Here is a 22,251-nt window from a genome sequence, read left to right as displayed (position 1 = left end):
AGAGATGATATCTTTACTTGAAAATTCTTCATTTGTACGGAGAGAAAAAAGGCATCAAGGGAAAGAAAGAGGAATGCTGAAGCGTTGCATCGGGCAGATATGGGCAAAACTGAACGAAAATTATTTCTTTTGGTTTTGTTTTGTTTTGTTTTGTTGTTGCTGTTTAACGTCCATTGAGATATTTTTTTCACTCATATGGGGGCACCACCACTTGCCGTTAGAGAGCTTCAAATTGTGTCCTATCCTCGGCTCTTAAAGTAATTGAGTACCAAAGTGCGACACGGGACCTCGGTTTATACGGTCTCTGACACTTTATCTGCATTGCATTGATCTACCCAACTGTACTCAAAACTAACGCATCCTTTGGTTAACCTGACATAGTTTGTTGTCCCATTCCGGGTAGTCAATACCTCTCATCCACTAAACACCAACGAACCGGTTATAAACATTTAAGCCCCTTTTCTCGCACAAGGATTTTAACATTTTTTGTGATTGTGTCCCTATATTATAGTGAATATGTTGATGATTGATTTTTGAAGGCTTAGTGATGTTGATGCATAATAAGTTTCTTTAATTTCTTTTATTCCATACAAAATATAAAACAATATAACAAAGTGATATGTTTTAAAGATCACATAATTATGCAAACAGTACAGGGAACATATTCATTTGAAATTCTAATCAATGAAATATTTCTTTTCATTTTGATTTCTTGCTTTGCTTCACCTATTTACCAAACCACTAGGATATGAATCTAAGGCGAAGTAATCAACTTTGGTCAAAACTGTACACACATTGATTCAGTCTAGTTAGACAGGTAATTGATACAGGTCCTTGTGAAATGAGGACATATTTATAAGAATTCATTGGTAAAGTGATACACACTGTGTTTTAAGAGAGTTATCGGTCCTTAGTTGGCAGCGGTCCAGCTTCATAAGGAGGCGGTTGATCGCCAACACCGGAAGTAGATCCATATCCTGCAAATATTGATTTCATAGTTTTTTTTGTAAAGATTGCGACTTTCATTTTAGATAAAGAATTTGCAAAATAGATAGAAGAGTGGAATGAATGTTTTGCATACTAATGGCTGATTATATATATGACTAAAGTTGTGTTGGTTCTTAATATTACTGAAAGGAAAAAGAAACGCAGGGTAAACTTTTTAGGTGAATTTATTTTATTTTTCTTTTAATTTTTTTCAGTATTCCTATCTAACTTTTAAAATCATCTTTCAAAAAGATATAACCAACATCCCATTTAATTTTGTCTGATAATTCATGAGTTATTGAAGCTCATATGACGATACCCTCCAAAACGTGAAAATTGAAAACTCTCATAATCTTCAATATCTCTCTCCCGAGCATCTGTCAGAGCCTTATTTCTCCATTGCATAGAATTCATAAGAGTGTTTGTCTTTCAAACCCTGGCTATATTAGGCATGGGTAACCATGCCATAAAATTACATAGTCATATGACGCACACATGCGCCAATAAGAGGAACACAACAGTAACTTGACCGGCTCAAAAAACCAAATTGCGGAATTGTTTTCTTTCATTTTTTTGTGTGAATGTAATGATTATAATAGTCCGCTGTATAAAAGGCTGTTTTTGTAGCAGTAAGGTGGCGATTAAAGAAATGACAGGACGAATAACCCGCTCGTAACATGACTCTGTTTCGCGTTAACATCATCGTCAGAGTTGATTGAAAACCATTACCTCTCTGACAACGGGTAACAAGTTGTATGGTGGGAAATTTACAAGAAACTGCTTAAGTTACCCGTTGTTGCCTTTTCCATTAATTAGGCAATTCGAAACCCAGACCCCATGGAACTTCCGTAAACTGTACCGAGATTGCAAGAAATTCATATCGTCTCTAAATATTGAAAAACGATGTGCATACCTCAGGTGCACAAAATGGTGCAACAAGATTTGTTGACTAACATGTCGTCATCAAATTGTACGTGTTTTCGGCTTTTTAGAGTTTTCCCTACGTGACGTCATACATTTTACGGTTGAGTAATTCTGAACACTGATTTTTGTGCATAGTAACTAAATTTATTACCTGTCCAATTTTCGTAATTTTCGGTCATGCAGTCAAATTTTTTTCGAATATTATGCTAGCCTGCGTTTCTTTTTCCTTTCAGTATATATGTAAGTTGTGCTGTGTAAATAAAATCCTGATGGTTAATCTTACCGTTGTGCGGTGTCGAATAAAGCTGTGTTAGATGAAGTCCTGATGCTTAAAAACACCGTTTTACTGTGCTTTATAAAGTCTCGATGCCTTAACTTACCGTTGTGATGTGTTGGATGAAATCCGCATGGTTAAACTTACTTTTGAGAACCGTATGTTTAAACTTACCGTTGTGCATACTGTGTTAGATGAAGTCCTGATTACTAAACTTACCGTTATGCTGTGCTGGTCCTGTTGGATAAAGCCCTGGTTGGACGGGATAATTGGCGGTATATCCTGGTGGATACGGTATTGACGTATAAGTATAATTAGAGCCCACGTGACCTCCAGCTACAGAATAAAAATAAAAAGAACAGTGCAAATCATCGAATAATTCGTTTTTAAAAAGATGCCAAAGTCTAAGAAATTTAATTTCAATATTCTGTGTATCACACCTGCTGGCGGCCATTGTTGCGATCCAACACTTCCGGTTACAAAGTTAGGATTAGAAATTCCCTGGTTATTGCTGTTGAGAAGCACCTGTTCGTCTATCTGTCTGTTACATTCCGTAACCAGGGAGCAGAGTCGACATCCGTCGATAATCCAGCCAAGCCCAAACAAACCGAAAGTAAAAAAATAAAGGCAGCCCCAGCCCGGTCTGTTCAGGTAGAAGTGATGAAGTCCAAGAAACCCGAGAGGAAACCACAGAAGATAAGCGTCATCTAAATGTTTGTGGGAAATAAAACCCTTTCTTTTACTCTTGTTGTATCTTTGAACTAATAATGGGAAACGACACCAATCGACAATGTATCCAACACCGAGAAGTCCGAAAGTAAGCGTGTAGGCGATTCCAAAACCAATTCTATTGAGGTAATAATGGTGAGCACCGAGGATCCCTGCAGGGGAAATGGCTAATATGCACGTGGTGGCTGTGCTTTTCTCTCTGGAATCATCTGGGATGTCGAAGTTTGCTTTTTTAACGTGGTACGGCATTAAGAAAGCATCAGCAACCCAACCGACGCCGAAAAGTCCCAATGTGAAGAAGTAAACAACGCCAAGTCCGATGTTGTTCAAATAAAAGTGATGAAGTCCTGGAAAAAAGGACGTTATAGAAGCAAACGAAATATAACCTTTTATAAATCATGGAAAATAGTAGGACTTCTTCATCCCAGATAGCATGACTATGTTGGGCCAACATTGGTAAAATTATATGGTTGGCGATGGGGGAATAACGTTGGGCCAACGTTGGACCAATGTTCTCGACCATGTCGAAATTCCTATGTTGGCCCAACGTTAGTGCAACGTAAGCATCGTCCATTCACTTTACTTTCCAAGGAAGCAAGGATGCTAATGTTGGCCCAACGTTGGCCCAACGTTGGCCCAACTATGTCTTCTATCTGGGATAACTGCAAGAGAGAAAGGGGAAGAGATGTAAATAAAAATCTGGATGAAACATTACATTAAAGATTCTTACCCAAAAATCCGGCCGGTAGCCAACATACATAAGCGTCATCCAGGTTTTTCTTTTTCTTCTCGCTTGTCTCCGGATGTGACGCTTGTTTGTTACAGCGAGACACCAACAGAGGAAGCCTGAACAGATCGATCACCCACCCACATCCCAGAAATCCAAGACTGAACAAGTACACGACACCCCATTCAGGACGCCTCAGGTAGAAATGCTGCGCTCCAGTGAACCCTAGAAGAAGTGTCAAAAGGTACGCCTCCAATAATGATCGCTTTGGGACTGGGGCCGGTGTAAATGTGACGGGATGGTTGGTGTTATACCCTACATAGATTATTGGAGGCTGCTGTGATTGTGACGTCACTGACGGGTTTGGTGGTTGTGTGTACGTTGGAAGTTGAGAGTTTGTGTACTGTGGCTGGGTTTGTGGATAGGAGGTATGTGGCTGTTGGTAGCCTGGTAAGGGTTGCGTCCCTTGTTGGTTTGTCCCAGGGCCTGCAGGGTTGTGTTGATAGGAGGTATGTGGCTGTTGGTAGCCTGGTAAGGGTTGCGTCCCTTGTTGGTTTGTCCCAGGGCCTGCAGGGTTGTGTTGATAGGAGTTATGTGGCTGTTGGTAGCCTGGTAAGGGTTGCGTCCCTTGTTGGTTTGACCCAGGGACAGCAGGGTTGTGTTGACGTGTTTGAAGCGTTTCTTTCTCCGTAGACATTCTGTCAAAATACATAAACATAAGAAATAATGGAAAAATGGAAACCTATCAAATCACATAATACACAAAAAATAATGTTAAACTCTGTTTTAAAAATAATTTCAATTTACTTACTTTTTTATCTACTTAAGGACAAGTGATACAAACATACCTCTATCCCCCAAAAAATGAAGAAAAAAAAATCGAGTCATGTTTATGTATCGGTTAAAACTTGTTTTTCTTCTTTTTTCATATTTACAAATTTTTAACTAAGGTATTTAAAAAAAAATTCTAAAACTTAAATATCAGATGTTGAGATTCAAGACGGTTTTTGAGCTCCAAACACTTGTATAGAAGGCCCTTGTCATGTTTTGATTGCAAGAAGTTTATTCTAAATACGATAAGACAGCTTGAAGTGATTTGCCGAATCTGGATTTTTTTTTTCTTTTTTTTTTTTGTTATAAATATATTCTCTATATGTAAATCATAACAAAGCAGAGCCTTGATATTACATTATGAAGAATTTGAATTTCTGTATCTCTGTCGTATTTATCAAAAAATGATGTTCAAATTTTTGCTGATCATTTAACTTGCCTTAATTAGGAATTGTAACCATTGAAACTGGTTTAAAAAAAAAATTGAAACTGTGTCCATGTCTTTTCTTAAATACACTTATAGGTTATTTCGTCCCGTGATTTTATTGCGTAAAACATTGGAGGGAAAATGTAGAAATTGTGTTTTTTGTTCAAGACACAATTTTCAGTGCAAAAATGTCATACTATATGTAATGTAGAGTCTAAAGAAGCATAATTATTGTCCCCCGCTTTCGCGAAAGCGAGGGGACGTTAAATTTCATTCGTCTGTCCGTCGGTCCATCAGTCTGTCAGTCTGTCAGCCTGTCTAGCTGTCCGTCCGTCACAAAAACTTTAACCTTGCCCATAACTTTTGATTCAGTGAAACTATGACTTTCATATTTCACATGTGTATTTCTTGTGACAAGACCTTTCTTTGGGTACCACCAAATTTGACCTTTTGACCTTGACCTTGGAGTTTGACCCATTTCTACACAAAAATTCCAAACTTTTACTTTGGCCATAACTTTTGAATGGTAAATAATAGGAATTTCATATTTCACATATGTATTCTTTGTGGCAAGACCATTCATTGGATATAAACAACTCTGACCTTTTGACCTTGACCTTTGAGATTTACGTACTTATGAAAAAAAACTTAACCTTGGCCATAATTTTTGAACGGTAAGGGCTAGGGCTTTCGTACTTCACATATGTAATCCTTGTAAGAAGACCTTTTATTGGATACCAAGAACTTTAACCCTTTGACCTTGACCTTGGAGTTTTCACTACTTTTAAAAAACTTTAACCTCGGCCACAACTTTAAAACGGTAGATACTAGGACTTTCATATTTCACATATGTATTCTTTGTGGCAAGACCTTTCATTGGATACAAACAACTTTGACCTTTTTACCTTGACCTTGGAAATTTACGAACTAATGAAGAAACTTTAACTTTGACCATAACTTTTGAACAGGGCTTTCGTACTTCACATATGTAATCATGTGAGAAGACCTTTCATCGGATACCAAGAACTTTAACCCTTTGACTTTGACTTTGACTTTTGAGTTGACCTACTTTAACTTTGGCCATAACTTTCGAACGGTTTGGGTTAGGGTTTTCATCCTTCACATATGTAATACTTGTGACAAGACCTTTTTTAAGAAACCAAAAACTCAGACCCTTTCACCTTGAAGTTTGACCTACCTTTCAAAAATTTATCCTCGACTTTAACTTTTGAACAGGTGGTGCTAGAGATTTTGTATTTCACAATCGTATTTCTTGTGAGAAAAACCCTACTTTGGGTAATAATATATTTAATTTGCATTTAAGAAAATTTTAATCTTCGTTATGTTGCCATACGGGGTCATCAGAGTTTCACAAACACATCTTGTTCATTATATTGAGAAGAGATAGGGCTTTTAAATACGCAGCACAGTTAAGGTTACAAAAAGGAGGCGGAGCCTAATTTGTACGGGAAAACTTGACTATGACATCATACACAATATATGTCATACAACATTTCTTTAAAATACTTCAAAATTAGTTTATCTGCTAATTTAACTAGTAAGAAATCATCAAACTACATAATTACTTACTACAGCGTGTTGTTTTGTCGTTAATTAAATCCCACATAACAAGTTATAAACAATGCACTGATTGCAATACACTTGTCAATATGACGTCATTTCTTACAACGTGACGTAGTTTGTATGCAGTGAGAGACAAATCAAGTAATATTTTCTCAACAAAATATGTATTCTCTAATTAAATAAAATATTATTTACAGATATTCTATGGGCCAATAACTTGAATTTAATGTCTTCTTCACTATTTTATTAATATATTTTCTGTACATTGCGTATTTTATTGACACTGCCGTAGATTTGTATGCAAGTACATCGGAGGGTAATGTGGGGGTCTTAATAAATCGATCTAGTGCAAGGGCATACACTCTATGGATCAAAGTAAGCTTTTATATTTCAACTATAGAACTAATAAGGTATCTGAAAAGTGCTGCGATCCTGATGAAATCTGAAAAACAGTTTAATTATATCAGTATTTCATGCCGCTTAACAGCAAAAAATATAGCATTCGGTCATACAAGTATAATTTTAACAATAATATTGCAGAATTTAGACAGGATCGCAGCACTTTTTAGAAACTACGATACATGTTGAAAATATTTATATACTAAACTTGGAAATTTAACTTGGTTATGCCCTTGCACTATTGATATTTATATGTAACATCAATACTTCAAGTCAATGTGCTAAAATCACGTGACTACCGCATCACGTGACTAGTCTAAATATAAAATATAATTGTCCTCGATATGTAGTTACTAATCATAATTACAATTATCCGATATAAATAATGTACTAAAAATAATCGCCATCCCGATTACGAATACATTTTTAAATACAAAATTTAGCCGATATTTCCATTGCGCACCTTAACTGTACTGCGTATGACATGTGCATTACTTGTGAAAAGATACTTCCGAGCATGCTATGATTTCTTTCCCTTCAGATTGACTTTCACGATTAACCTTTTTTTTTTTTTAAAAAAAATCAACTTCAATGATAATTTCTAAATAAATGACATTTGATAAGGTGTTCATATTAGACACAATATGTCATAAAAATAACACATCACCCACAAAGACACCGAAAGCGGGGGACCACAATTCTTTGAATTTGCTTGTTGACTTAAGTTTTTGTTTTGACTTTTAAATGAAGTTACGTGTATAAAAACTAGAAATATCGTTGACCAAAATAAATAGATTTAGACTTTTTAAAGAATCCAACCTCGTTAAAATATGGCATGAATCGTTAAATAAGAACGCCATATGATGCTATAAACTATTATTAGATATAAGTTTAAGACGATTAAATTGTAATTTTTACGATATTAGATATGTTCACAAAAGTTTGATTGAAAGCAGTTTAAAGATACAAATACCAGCCATTACATTTTTTTTCTTAAAAAAAAACAACTGAAAACAATGCATGGATTTGTATATAATTCTCACTGTTTGTGAAAAGAAATAATATAATAATTTTTGATAAATAAAAGTAATTTGTTATAATTATTTGTGCCATTTAATTTTTGTTTATCACTATATATATTTTGCGCCTATTTTATGACATATTAATACTATAAAATCTTACATTATATTAGACTTGTTAAAAAATATGCAAAATATGAATAATTAATCTATGCATTGTCAATTTCTAACATAACAAAAAATGCTTTATTTAATTTTCAAAAAAAAGTATTCATTAATTTATTGTAATATTACACATTTGGAAATAGGTTCTCGTTTTGACATTCCTGAAAGGAACATGCAGGTACAGTGCATGCATATTATAATAAAAATCAACATACTATTTAATATATTCTAAAAAGTAAAGTAATAGCTAGATTGGTGTTGATTTTTTTTTTTTTACTTAATTTTAAATGTTACAGTATAAGATATAATTATTCATTCCGTTTTGAACATGCAGATTGAAATTAGAGAAGATGCAGTATAACTTAATATATACAAATGCACCCAGGTATATATATATACCAAGTAACAAACTTACCTGGCCAGAAGTCGCTATTGACATACGGACATAATTCTACTGGCACTTTTATTAATTTTCCAAGTCACAAGACAAATGTGACGTCACAATCAAATAAGAACTTCTCTAATCGGCATATATTGGTAACTACCGCGTGATTTTGACCATGTTTACATTTTGTTCTATTTTTAAACTCTCGACAGAGTCAGGTGATGCAATCAATAGGCGCGGATCAACAGGAAGTGGAATTCTCAATGCTATGTTTAATAAATGGCCTTTTTGGTTATATTTAAATGTTTACCTTCAGAAAATAAGTTGCCTTTTAAAACAAGATGCAGGACTAAGGGCTTTAATGGACGCTTTATCTTCATGATCTTCGAAAGATGTCAGTAATTTTCTCAACTTTACTTTTGAAAACAATTTTAAGCATGCATGTACGTAGTATTACAATTTATATTGTATACACAAGAAGAGTCTTATAAAACATAAGGCTCACTTGAGTAATATTGACTCTGCTGTTCTGGAGTGTTATTTTCCCTCTTTAATCTGATGAAAAATATTTTACAAAACCCCATTAACTGTCGATCACTACCTTTGGAATGATTAATTCAAGAGAATCTGCCCATCTCCGGTGTACCACGGGTAACCCAGGGCGATTGTCACCGACTCTATACACAGGAGGCTTGCGAACTTCTGCTGTTTGTATCATATAGGATATCGGAAAGATTTTATAAAAGATTCATCTTCCCTGACCCAGTGGTGTTTAGATTTTATTAATGATCCCAGTCTATATCTACCTTCCCTTCTCTCTCGGAAGAAAGTATGGCCTTTTCTTAGTGTTTATGCCCGTTCTACCTGAAGGTACTCTCTCAGTCTCTGTCAAGTTTGGTTAAAACTGCATATATTGGGCCTACGTTGTTAAATGAAATCAAGATGAAAAGTTCGCGAATTTGCGGCGAGATGAGAAATGCTGACTCTATTTTCTATCTCGTGTAAGCTAAAATATCAAATGATGACTAAAAGTTTTATACTTTATTATTTTTTTTATTTGTCAATATTTATGCAGGAAAGGCATTGCATAAAAAAAGGAGTACAAAAAGGGAGATAACTACACACTAACAGAGCTCATAAGCAAGGATACAGACTGGAAGCTGGACATCAAGGTAAAAATAAAATAACAATTGTTCTTTTTAAATTTCGATTGATTAGATCAAGCAATCACTAAAAAAATCTCATTAAAATCAAAATGGCTCTAGGAAGACCACAACAACACGTCATATTGTTCACCTTTAAACAAAGCTACACTGTTCTGTTTCAAAAAGAAAACTTGACTCTTAATTAAGAAAGTTCCGTTAACTATGATACTAAAAATAAATAATAAATACAGACCTACTTATGACTTAATAATTCAGAAATTGATCGAATGATTAGAAAATTGAAACTTATGGACGGAATTCAAACAGTGAGAGGAAAAAAAAACACAAAACACATTACACAGAATGAGGCACACAAAACAAACTCCTTGAACTGTCCCTCTGTTTCAGCATCTAAATTCGACATAAATTAAAATCCAACACAATTTTCCAGCTAATGGCATTTGAGTTGATCATTTTAAAAGAATACCAGAAAACAAATATTTTATAGTTTTATAACAAATAGAAAAACTCTAAAGATATTACATAAGAAAAAGAAGTTAATGTATAAGAATATTATGTTGCGTATCTAAATTGATTTAAAAGACATCCATTCGCAACTTCTCGGGCCTTTCCGACAAGCGGGGGGAAAGCACTTTTTTCCGACCTGGCTATGAAGGAAAGACCCGTATGATGCGACTGAAATTTATTACATGCATTATTTGTTGAGTTATTAAAAGCCAGAAGTCAATTCAGTGATTTACTGAACACAATGTGTCCTTACTTCTGAGGGAAATCATATTTCAACAAGTACTGTTAATTGATCCGAGAATTGTAAAGATTGTGTTATCAAGTTTGAAAATTACATAAAGGAATATGGTTTGGAATTTTCAACTATCTTCAACTTATCCATGATAATATTTGAAATAACCCTGCCTGAGATATGGAGTTTAATTGTAATCGTAATACAGAATTTATCAATAAATAGAAATCATATCAGCGAAACAGGGCACATAAAAAAAGAAACCAAAAACAAAACGTGATGACAATATCATACAACAAATCACTAATCTAAAAAATACATAAGTAGATAATTATATTATAAATCTGTGTTATAAATAATAATAAATTAAAACTCTAATTCACTGAACAGTTTTAGAATATTGTAACAGTTGTCTTGTTAGATATGGGTTCTGTTCCTTTAAATTCGTTAATGGACCCCCCCCCCCCCCCCTCCCCCTTTTTTCCATGACAATTCATAATTCATGGCATGTCAACTTTTACAAAAATATCCAAAATAGGAAGACATGGCATATAAAATTTTCTTTAAACTTGAAAAAAATTCAAATGCTTCAATGTTGTTCAAAATCTCTCACATCATACAATTCTCTGAATTTTTTTTTTTTTTGTTTATTTCTTTTCTTCTTAACTAAATAGGTAAAAAAAAGTTCCTTATTAAAGTAGAAATTTGGAAATCTTATTTTACTTAATAAATAAACCTCTTGTGTTCCTGAAATATATAAAATAGTTTACTTTTCAACAAAGAAAAAAACTCCACATTCAGAATTTCTCTAAATATATGATTTTCCTTAACTTGAAGAAAGTTTCCTTGCCTTTTGTAAAGCAACCTCCCCCCTCCCCCCCCCCCCCCTTCAAGGTGTAAGAACTTGCCCTTTAACAAGACAAAAATACAATATCCTAGACTAAATGCATAAAATCACAGAGAAAGGATGAGATCAAGAAAAAGGAATTAGCAGGTACAAGTTAAGAAGTTGTGCCCCTCCCTGACCCTCCTCCCACACAACTGAATTAAGACCCCTACTTTTCATTATATGTAACTTATAAGGTCTACATTTTATAATATATTATAATAATAATTTGACTTTAATTTCCCCTCATTCATTTTATTTTTATTTTTTTATACTCAGTAATAAACTTTCTAGTAAATGTCACAGAATTATTTTTTTTTTCAATCACAAACTGTCTAATTATTAAAGAAAAATTCAAGTATGCTGTCCCCAGATTCAGTCTGAAAAAGGGGCAGGGCAGTTTGGGGACACACCTCATATCAAAAGCAAGAATACATGTACATGTATGTATATATTATATGGAATTAAATACAGCACTAATAATTAAATTATTCTAAATTATCAACAACTATTATAACTGTCTACTATAACAAGAATCAAAGAACACAGTCACTTTATGTCTAGGACATGGCTCCACTAACAACACGTCTCTATATAAATAATCTGAACACAATTCACAGACAATGTCTAAAACAATACAGGTTTACAATGATGAAGGCTTTTTGTTCAACTTTTCAACATAAAATAATTAATCTTTGTTCAATTTTTCTACACTTGTTAATAACATGTAATTTATAGTTGAAGAACTTCTGATTTTTTTTCCTGTTTTCTGAAAATATCTCTTCAATGCTTTATAGTTTTTATACATGACTGAATTTTTTTGGTGAAATCTTAGGATAATTCAGAGGATAGAATCAGAGAAAAGTTGATTCTAAGGTGACTAAATAAAAAAAAGGAAGGAAAACTGGCCATAACTAAGGGATATGTTATTAAAATATCAATTCCTGCAAAAAATACTGAGTTCTCCCCACACTTCATTGTTATAGTTTCTGATGGTTAATTACAAAAATGCTTCTGCATTCATTAACATTTTCAGCTGCTGTAGCTGTTAGTGGGAAATAGTTCACATAAAGTTAAACTTATCTAATGCTTCATATCTGATTCTATTCTGAAATCTTGCCTAACATCATAACATGATGTAAATTCTAGTCCCTTTCATTAATTTTAATTAATTAAAAGTGTATAATACAAGTTATTTTTTTAGATCCAGGGGTGTAAGATTAGATATGTTTTACTGTATTCAATTCATTTTAAAAAAAATCTACAATTTTTTTAAGTTCATAAACAAATTCTGTTCATAACCTAGCACACTAACAAACTCATTTTCTTTCAGAAGAAAATAAAACCCCACTGCAATTAAAAAACTGAAAGCAATCGGATAACAAATATGTGTATGTGTGTAGTTTTGACACACACAAGTCATCTAACAATAAAAAAATATATAAAAATTGTCACACATGAATTCTTTATCATCAACTATTACTATACCGCATTGCTGTATTTTTTTTTGTCAATGTAACCCATCTAAATCAATTTTTAATAAATGCCCAGCATCACTCAATAAAACTCATTGTTATCTTCATTGCAAACTCCTGGATAGGAAAAATTTTCAGTTTTTTTTTAATTTCCCTTTTTAAACCCAAAGATACATGAAAAAAAAAATGTACAGGAAAAGCATAAAAAAGTCAGTTTGTTCAACCCTCTATAAAGGGGCACAACTCTGACAGGGAAAATAATGTAGGACCATCTTTAAAAAAAATGTTTGGTTGTCTTCTCCTGACTGACTTGACACAATAATTTTACCTAAGTCGGGATATAAAAAAAACAAACATTATTCTTAAGATGGCCTGATTAAAAGTGTTTTTTTAACTTTTAAATCCTGATTTTCTAGGCATTGCCAAAATTATTTCACACATGGCATTAGTGACCTTCATTACAAAAAATTATTACAGAGTATAATAAAACTAAAAAAATATTAAATTGTTCAATGAAAAATATGATTTAAAAATTGTAAGATTGTTCAATTCAAAAAAAAAAAATTAAGAATTCATTTTTCACATGAGAGCAGCAGACTTGGAAACTCACAAGAACATCTTTAAGCTGTAATTCTGTACATATACAAAAATCTAGCACCATCACTGTGCAGCACTTTTAAATGTCCATGTAGAAAACATTCCATTTCAACTTACATTTGGCCACAATTTAATTAAAATTACTTAAACTAGATCAAAAACAGCTAAGAAAATTTTGCATATTCCAGTTGTCACACAGCAAACAAATGTAATGCATACATTTTGTTACAAATGTAAGGCCTTGTTCAGTGGTTGCTCTATAGACACAAACAATAAAAGTCACTCAAAAGTACTGTAAAAGTTTTTTTCTTAAAAATACATTACTAATAAAGAAAAGATTCAGTCATGCAAAATGCAGAAATTTCCATAATAAATAGAAAAAAAATTAAAATAATAGAATAATTTTATAAAATTTTTCAAATAGTATTTAAAAAAAAAAAATCATTTGGTCCTAACAAAACAAAATACACTTAATTCAACACCTCTCATATTTCTTGCCTTTTCTCTGATCCAAACTCAAAATTGTCTGCAAAATACTGGCTGTCCACTGCTTTAAGGTCATCCAAGGTTGCCTGGAGGTCATCACCGTTTAAGTCATGCCCCAGCATTTCATTCAGGTTCCGCCTCGCTGTGAATTGGTCATCGAGTCCTGGCTCTTTATCCCCCTCACCACTCTGTCTCATGTCTAATAAATCTGAGGATAGACTCCCATCTCTCTCGAAGTTTTTGTATGCTACAATTCCCTCGATATCAAACATGTTGACATTGGGCTGGTCACCCTGGTAATTAGCGTCGGGAAGCTGAGCCAGGGACGGCAGCTTACTCTGACCTTGACCTGGGTACTGGAGGTCAATGGGTGAAGTAAGGTCACCCAGTATTTGCTTTATACTTTGATCTCTCTTAATTGTTTTTTCATTCACTTTTTTACTTTCCGAGGCATGGGTTTTCTTAGAGAGCTGGGCTAGCTTGTCAGAGAAGTAATACGATTGGCTGCTTACAGTTCCTGACAGTGGGGGTCCAGACAGGGTGTTGTCATCTGTGAGGTTCAATATGGGGGTTTGTAAAGTTTTAAATGCCCCCTGCTTGTTCCCTTTCTTAGACTTCCTTTCCATATCCTGCATAGCTGCACTGTAAGATGGCGGAGCTTGTTTCATGGTTTTTGATTGGACAGTTTCCTCATCAATCATATCCCCCATAACAACTTGTCCTGCTATGGCACTTTGTGAAGTCTGACTGGCTATAGTCACAACGGGCCGAATGAGCGTCACTTTGCTATTGTCTATCTTTAATGATGAACCTTGTATAGGCATAAAGGACTGGATGGGCAAACCTTCACTATTGGCTGGACCTTGGTTTGGTGTTACGCACGGGGACTTGAGATGATACGGTGTGGACGTCTGGAATCGTGGTGATGTCATGGGACTGGGAATGATTCCGTCGCTAGTCACACTGTGAGCGGAATCTGGGCGACATACAGAGAATGATGTACTGGACATTGAGCTGTACGTGGAGTCACACACGTGTGTTCCCGTAGAAACAAGCACCGAGTGAAGAATAGGACTGGGTCCCACACTCCCATAGCCTGGGTCAGAATGGGGTGTCTGAGCCATGCTACGCTCCACTGAAGACTCTCTCTGAACCATGTTCCGCTCCAGCGAAGACTCCCTCTTTCTAAGTTTCTCCACTGAAGGAGTGCGCTGTCGTCTGACTGGACGCTGAGGACTGGCAAACTCCACTCCCCCCGTGGATGGTTTCTTTGTGCTTTGCTGGCTTATGTTTACACTATGCTGAGAGGGCATCTTATTTGGGCCTGTTAGTTGAACATCTAACATACCCCTGGAAGCATCAGTGACGGACTGTGAACGATAAGGAATGCGGAAGTGGTCGTCATCTTGTGTGGGTTTTTCTGTCCCTGATGAAACTGGTGTAAGGAGAAGGTTCTTGGCTGAGTGAGATCTCTGTGGAAATGAAGGAAGAGTGGGGGACTGGGCAGGCTGCAGAACCGAAGGGTTACACGGAATGTTTTGCAGACTTTTACAGATTTCCTGCACTACCTCCTGCCGAGATAGACTGCGTGATCTGACTGGATCCATGCTGACCTCCATCTGCTCACCTAAATGAGCCTGCGTCATGCTGTCTGTGATAAACTCGGCTACATCTGGAGGCAGCTCGCTGTCCTGAATTTCCTCTGTCTTCTCTGGCTGAACTGTTTCTTTCAACTGGAAAAAGGATTTCATTCTTTCATCTAATCTTGGTTTTTCTTCAAGTAACCTCTGTTGAGATTTTCTCAAAGAAAGGGAGGTAACTCCAACACCAGTATCCTGCTTTTGTTTACAGAGTTCCTTCCCCTTCTTGATAATGTTGGACGGATCAGGAATACAGACATCTTTAAGTGCATCAGACTCCAAGACAGAGATGTCTGGATAATTCCGCTTTTCTGCTAATTTCAATTTGTCATCAAATGCTCTTGAAACCTCTCTTTGGGAATACCTCTCCTTATCATCCAGGCTACAGGACAAAGCTCTCCTGTCGTCTTCCATTGTGAAGTCAGTGTCTTCCTCATGACTGGAAACTCTCTGTGCCAGCCTTTCTATAAAGCTACCTCCTTCTATGGACTGGGAGCTGAACAGCTTCCTCTTACGACCGAGAATGGACGGTGTTTCTCGATCCACAGAGCACCTGCTCCCAGGACGTGAGGAGACATTCTGATCGCTGTCCACAATTTTTGCCAACTTTGATGGCTTCTCGTCTCCGACAGAAGAATCAGAGAGATCAGAGCTATTCAGATTGTCCAGGGTGCTGGGACTGGTTATTTCACATTCTGATAGAGAGGCTGTGCGACTTCTCTCTCTCCTCTGACCGGGGTCCAGTGTGGAACTGGAGCACTCCACGGATCTGTGACTGGACGCTGTAGTTAGGGTTGTTGTAACAGAAGTCACAGATTCGCTTGTCAGAGAAACCTTACCTATTCCAGGGTTCACTGGGTTCAGAATTATAATGTATTCTCCGTGTGCATTTTCTTTACTTGGCAGAGAAAGAGATGTGGCTGGTACTGCAGTAAGGGCTCCTACACTGGCCACACTCACTGCTGGGACAACACTAGTGGAAACAGAAAACTGCATCTTGGCTTCCCTTTCTCGTTTTTCCTTTAGCAGTGTAGACACTGACTTAGATCGGTCTATCTTCTCAGAGTCTGGTTTTTCGGGATACTTCTGTTCTTTCAGTATGGAGGAGACAGTTTTGGCGGGCGAGCCTTTTGGACGTATTGGTGTGAACCTGGACCGGTTTTTCTTTGGAGTGGTTGGTGACTGAGGTTCAGCTTGAGCTGTAGTTCCGGCTGACATGACTGGGGTGGAGGGAAGGTTTGAGCTCAGGGTGATTGGGACTAGCTGGTTTTGGGAATCCTGTGGATCTGAACTGGTTGGGAGGTTTAACATGTTAGGCCTTGGAGTCATGATGATGAACTGTTTTCCATTCTCTGTGATAAGAATTGTTTGAGCCTTATCAGCCAGACAGAGACTTCCATCTGGATCTGAAAAAATATCAGGATCCTCATCTGGATTATCTTTCCTGACTTGTGAGAAGGGAACAAATGCACTGCGGTTTGAGACAGATGTTTTGGGGATGGTTTGTGGTTCCTTTTGAAGGAAGCTGAGTTGTGGTGGTGTGGTGGATGGATGGGTTGGTTTTGAGCTGACTGGAACTGATATGGATTCAATGGCACCTGAGCAGGATCCGGATTTTAAATCTGGATTCTGTTGTTGGTGATCTGGAGATGCACTCAATTGAACATTCACAACACTAGGAATCACTCCTATATCCTGTTTAGAATTGACCAGAAATGATTGACGTGCAGTCTCCAGATTCACTTGAGAATGCCCGCTACCTTCTGATGGATGACAAGCGACCTGTGCTATATTTACATGCTGAGCTGCCTTATCTTCTAACATAGAAGAGTTACCTCCCGCACAAAGAGGTGGCAGCTGAAATATGGACTCCTCTGATAATAGAGAAGTTATAGGAATGGATTTCTGGCTTCTATCACCTTTAAACTCTGGGATTCTTTCTATTCCTTCCATGTCTTCCACCTTATTATCTCCCATCCTCCAGCTTTCTTCCCTCAACTTCTCACTCTGAATCACCAAGTCTTCCACCGTCATCATCTCCACAGTGGAATCTGACTCCGAATTCCTCCTCAAGTCTGAATCTACCGACATCCTTCCCATAATGCCTTGGTCCAAATTAATCTGGTCCTCCTTTGCTGACCCTTTCGTTCCATGTAGAGCCATCTCTTCCCCTGAGCTGGTTCCCCCTCCCTTTTCTGTGGGGTCCTGTGGTGTGACTGATTTGGTCCGTTTTCGTCGGGAGGTTGACGTTGATCTCTGTCGTTGAGGCCTGACTCCACATAGCTCCTGGATTGAGGACCGACCGGAGTGTGTCTCCTGGATTGAGGACCGACCGGATTGTGTCCTCATCTCACTGTCCTCTGTTTCCTCAAAAATTTTACGTGGAGAGACGAGTTCCTGTAATGGTAATGGAAGTTTCTACAAATAGTTTTTTTAAGACTCTTGTAAAAGCTTCTAAGATGAAAAGAGTATTCTGAAGAGAATTTGAAATATTTTTGCCAATTACTTAACCTTCAAAAACTTGTAATATTTTATTACCAAAGTGAATTGTAGTTTATGAAATATACTGTACTTACTATGGTGTTGTTTTAGTGGTGTTTAAGGGCCCGTTTTACAAAAGGACGTACGACTTGAGACCAAATTTAATTCTTCAAATAACTTTTTAATAAACATTATATCAAAATTATTTTAATCTTTTTAAAAGAAATGTTGTAAGATGTTTTTACAAAAATAATTTTGAAGAGAATTATTGATTTTGCAAGATTTTACAATTATCTGAAGTTTTAGGTTTTACTCATAAGTAAAACGGGCTCCTGAGGTGTTCTGTGGTAGGCATTGTGGTGTACTACCTGTGCTGTTGTTTGGTTGGTGTTTTATATGGTGTTTAGTGTGGTTTTTATTGGAGTAAATGGATATGTATTGGTATTGTGGCATACTACCTGTGTTGTTTTTGTGGTGATCTGAGGTATTCATTGTGGTGTACTACCTGTGTTGTTTTTGTGGTGTTCTGAGGTATTCATTGTGGTGTACTACCTGTGTTGTTTTTGTGGTGTTCTGAGGTATTCATTGTGGTGTACTACCTGTGGTATTGTGGGAGACATGATCTCTGTTGTACTACCTAACTTGAAGTCTTAGTGGTGTTCCATGGTGTGGTGTGTATTGTGGTGTACTACCTGTGGTGTGGTGGGAGATGTGATCTGTAGTGGTGTTCTGTGGTGTCTATTGTGGTGTTTTACCTGTGGTGTTTTGGGAGATGTTATACTGTTAGTGTTATTTTGTTGTGTGTATTGTGGTGTTTTACCTGTGGTGTGGTAGGAGATGTGATCTGTAGTGGTGGTCTGTGGTGTGTGTTTTGTGGTGTTTTATCTGTGGTGTGGTAGGAGATGTGATATGTAGTGGTGTTCTGTGGTGTCTATTGTAGTGTTTTACCTGTGGTGTGGTAGATGTGATCTGTAGTGGTGTTCTGTGGTATCTATTGTGGTGTTTTACCTGTGGTGTGGTGGGAGATGTGATCTGTAGTGGTGTTCTGTGGTGTCTATTGTGGTGTACTACCTGTGGTGTTTTGGGAGATGTTATACTGTTAGTGTTATTTTGTTGTGTGTATTGTGGTGTTTTACCTGTGGCGTGGTAGGAGATGTTATCTGCGGTGTCTGTCTGTCCTGCCTCTGTCTTGCTATGTTATCCTCCTTCATCTGCTGTAGTTTCTTTTTCTGTCGCGTCACGTTCTCTCGTTCGTGGAGCTTCCTCTGTAGCTGTAGCTGAGTTTCTCTGTGACGGTCCCCTCCTGTTGTGTTGGAGAACATGGATGGAGCTGAAAATCAAGAAGTATCAGATTGGTAGAATCTATAAATAGAGTGTTTGATTTCTCTAGGTTATACCAAATCAAACTGATTTCTCTCTCATGATTTGCCATTCAAAAATATCCAACAATGCCAACCTTTCAGGTAAAATAAGAATTTGCACACCCTTTTAGGCCCCTGCTAGTACCTTCACTAAATGATACCTGACTTTTTGGGCCCTTGTCTGTACCCTTTTTCAATTGATAACCACCTTTTTGGGCGCCTGTCTGTACATTCATTAAATGATACCCACCTTTTTGGTCACCAGGTTGTACCCCACACTAAATGATACCCATCTTTTTTGGGCCCCTGTCTGTCCCTTCATTAAATGATACCCACCTTTTTGGTCACCTGTTTGTACCCCACACTAAATGATGCCCACCTTTTTGGTCCCCTGTCTATACCTTTATTAAATGACACCCCCCTTTTTGGGCCCCTGTCTGTGCCTCCACTAAATGATACCCACCTTTTTGGGCCCCTGTCTCCTCCATGGCTGCTATGACAGTGAAGGCAGACACAGACTTGCTGTTGACAAACAGGCTGGACACCAGATACTCTGCCAGTTCCCGCATTCCGCTAAAATTCTGCTCAAGTAGCTTCATCGCCCACTCCATCACCAGGTCACATGATGCTCCAAACAGGTGGTTATCCTCCGTCTTCTCATCCTGTAAGGCACCAATCAGAATACAGAATGGAATAAAAACAACCAATCAGAACTCTAAATCAACCAATTAAAATTCATAATCAAACAGAAACAACTTGACATATCAGAATCCAAACCTTTAACATGTAAGAACGGTATAAAAAATTCTAATGAATATGGTCTTATCTGATTGTTTTAATACTTCTATACTACGCTATTTAATAAGATTTTTCTGACAAAAAGCTTACTTATTATTAAAGTCTCTTTTTGAAAATTCATTCAAAACTGAATAATTTCATCAATAACTTCAATTTAATGTACAATATTAGGGAAAATGACATTATAATACCGGTAAACATCAATATGTACTAGCTTGAACACATATATTAAACATGACCTAAGTACAGAGACTTATTATACATAAGCCTGATATTGATATTGAAACAGAGCTGCAAACACTCTGAAATGACAAAATAGTAAGGCGGGGTCTAGGGACCACCTAGGCCCCCTGCTGCTGAAGATGTATTGTAAATTTATAGACATGCAATCTGAGGCATATTGTTTACTTTAAAACACTGACATGAATGTGAACGGCCTTCTAAAACCGAAACAATGATACAAGCAAGCGTTATAAGAATTATGTATATATTATAATGTTGAAACTATAGACTGCCAGCTATGAAAATACCGATATTATAAACTTTGAACGAGAAAAACTGAAATCGGAAGAATACAGAGAGAAATTGTAAGACGTATTTTAGACGCTGATTTCGTACGCCTTACGCCAAAATCATAAGGGTTGGCAGCTCTGTTGAAAGCTTAGCTGTAAGGATAACCTTGTCTTGAGGAGCGCTGATGTCTATTTCAGGTAACGATGGTGCCTCCACGTCCAATTTCTTCCTCAAGCCTCCATAGCAGTATGTAAAACTAGGTCAAGGTTGTTAATACTCTCAACATTGGTAACCACGGTAAACAGTCAGAGAGAGAAATATTTTTTCCCCATTTAAGAGACAGTTACAACACTAACCTACCTTTCTTCTTTAAATTTAAAATAGATATGAATATGGTGAATATTCTAAAAATTGACCTTGACATAATATTTTAACAGTGTTGGGTCAAGGATATCTTGATTGTCCTCTCTGGCCGAGTCTCCTTGGTTTGACATTGGGGAATACAGTCTTCATCAGCTTCCCAAAGTCAGCGTTACAAAGGGGCACCAGACTGTGGTTCTCACAATATAACCTGTAAATAATGTAGCATGAAAATTACAATACCACATGTAATTAATCATTAATGGTCAGATAAAGTATGCCAATGGTATACAATTTACAATCATTTTTGGTTTGTAGAAAGTTTAAAACTACCCAAAAGTTATTGAAGCTCAACCTAACATTCTGTATCACTTTCAATTACAAATACTTCAGCTGTATTCAAAATTGTAAAAGGTTACCACCGTAAGTTTACATAGATGATTTTCAATGATTCATTAACCTAGCTGCTACAAAGGAAAGGCAAGGGTTATTTTACACAAATTACAATTGTAATTATATTAGCTGCTACAACCATAAACACAGCCAAGAATTCACTCTTAACTGTTGTTCCCCTTACTTTATACTTACTTGTATTCATCATACACCTCCTGTTTGGGTAGACAGATTTCTATGTCTTCCTCCAGGTGAGATTTTATCCAGGTGTAGGCCAGACTCTGCTCTACTCTGTTAGCCTGCTTGGAGTAAGGGGTGGGCGTTCTACATTTGGGGAAAAAATAATTATTCAATCATGGTAAGAACTCTGAACCTGTGACCTGGACTGCAATTCTACAAATTATGAAGTTGAACTGTTAATTCTAAAATGAAAACTTGAAAATTTGAAGAGATTTTAGAAGTTTCTCTCGATGCTATCTAAAACATATACATAACTGCATAGCCTTGTAAATAATTGAAACATAAAAAAAGTCTGAATTACAGAGTTTACTGCCTTTTACATAATATCACTGTTATTAAAATATAACACATTTGAGATATTTTTGACAATAACTTGAGTGCATTATGCCCTTGACTGTTATTAAGTAAAGTAAGTAATACTGCAAACCAATTTTCATTCATGACGACCGGGGTGAATTAGTTTGCGACAATTTATTTTTGCGATCAAACCTTTATTTGATCTGTTGGTAATAGACACAGAGACTTCAAGGACCGATTCGCAGCAAGAAAAATTCCCAATGATGAGGCTCTCAAAAACCTCTCAAAGTTTCTTCCAGGCCAACAAAAGTTGGTTTACAGTAAGGCCAAACAAAAAAATATCTTTGTTTACTGTTACATGCTGAAAT

At 36.5% G+C, this 22,251-nt stretch overlaps 2 protein-coding genes across 2 annotated transcripts; both read right to left on the bottom strand.

Annotated features, from left to right (window-relative positions):
- Window positions 1-573: 573 nt before the first annotated feature.
- On the bottom strand, window positions 574-8,635 carry LOC134276879 (uncharacterized). The gene is made up of 5 exons (XM_062759162.1): window positions 8,482-8,635; window positions 3,645-4,339; window positions 2,626-3,261; window positions 2,405-2,521; window positions 574-977 (listed from the first exon to the last, which is right to left on the bottom strand). The coding sequence occupies exons 2-5, from the start codon at window positions 4,336-4,338 to the stop codon at window positions 901-903; spliced, it is 1,524 nt and encodes a 507-aa protein (XP_062615146.1). The 5' UTR covers window position 4,339; window positions 8,482-8,635; the 3' UTR covers window positions 574-900.
- Window positions 8,636-13,751: 5,116 nt separating this feature from the next.
- On the bottom strand, window positions 13,752-21,670 carry LOC134276880 (uncharacterized; the record flags this gene model as incomplete). The annotated part of the gene is made up of 6 exons (XM_062759163.1): window positions 13,752-17,837; window positions 19,058-19,251; window positions 19,746-19,944; window positions 20,759-20,843; window positions 21,048-21,164; window positions 21,542-21,670. Coding segments are annotated over 6 exons (4,762 nt in total), but the record flags the coding sequence as incomplete, so codon positions are not given.
- Window positions 21,671-22,251: the final 581 nt, after the last annotated feature.

Source organism: Saccostrea cucullata, unplaced genomic scaffold (genome assembly GCF_032062105.1).
Source record: "Saccostrea cucullata isolate Sc308-1 unplaced genomic scaffold, CSIRO_AGI_Scuc_v1 ctg7041, whole genome shotgun sequence".
Lineage (NCBI taxonomy): Eukaryota > Metazoa > Mollusca > Bivalvia > Ostreida > Ostreidae > Saccostrea > Saccostrea cuccullata.
The sequence above is the reverse complement of the archived record's forward strand: the minus strand, read 5'-3'. Positions and strand labels throughout refer to the sequence as shown.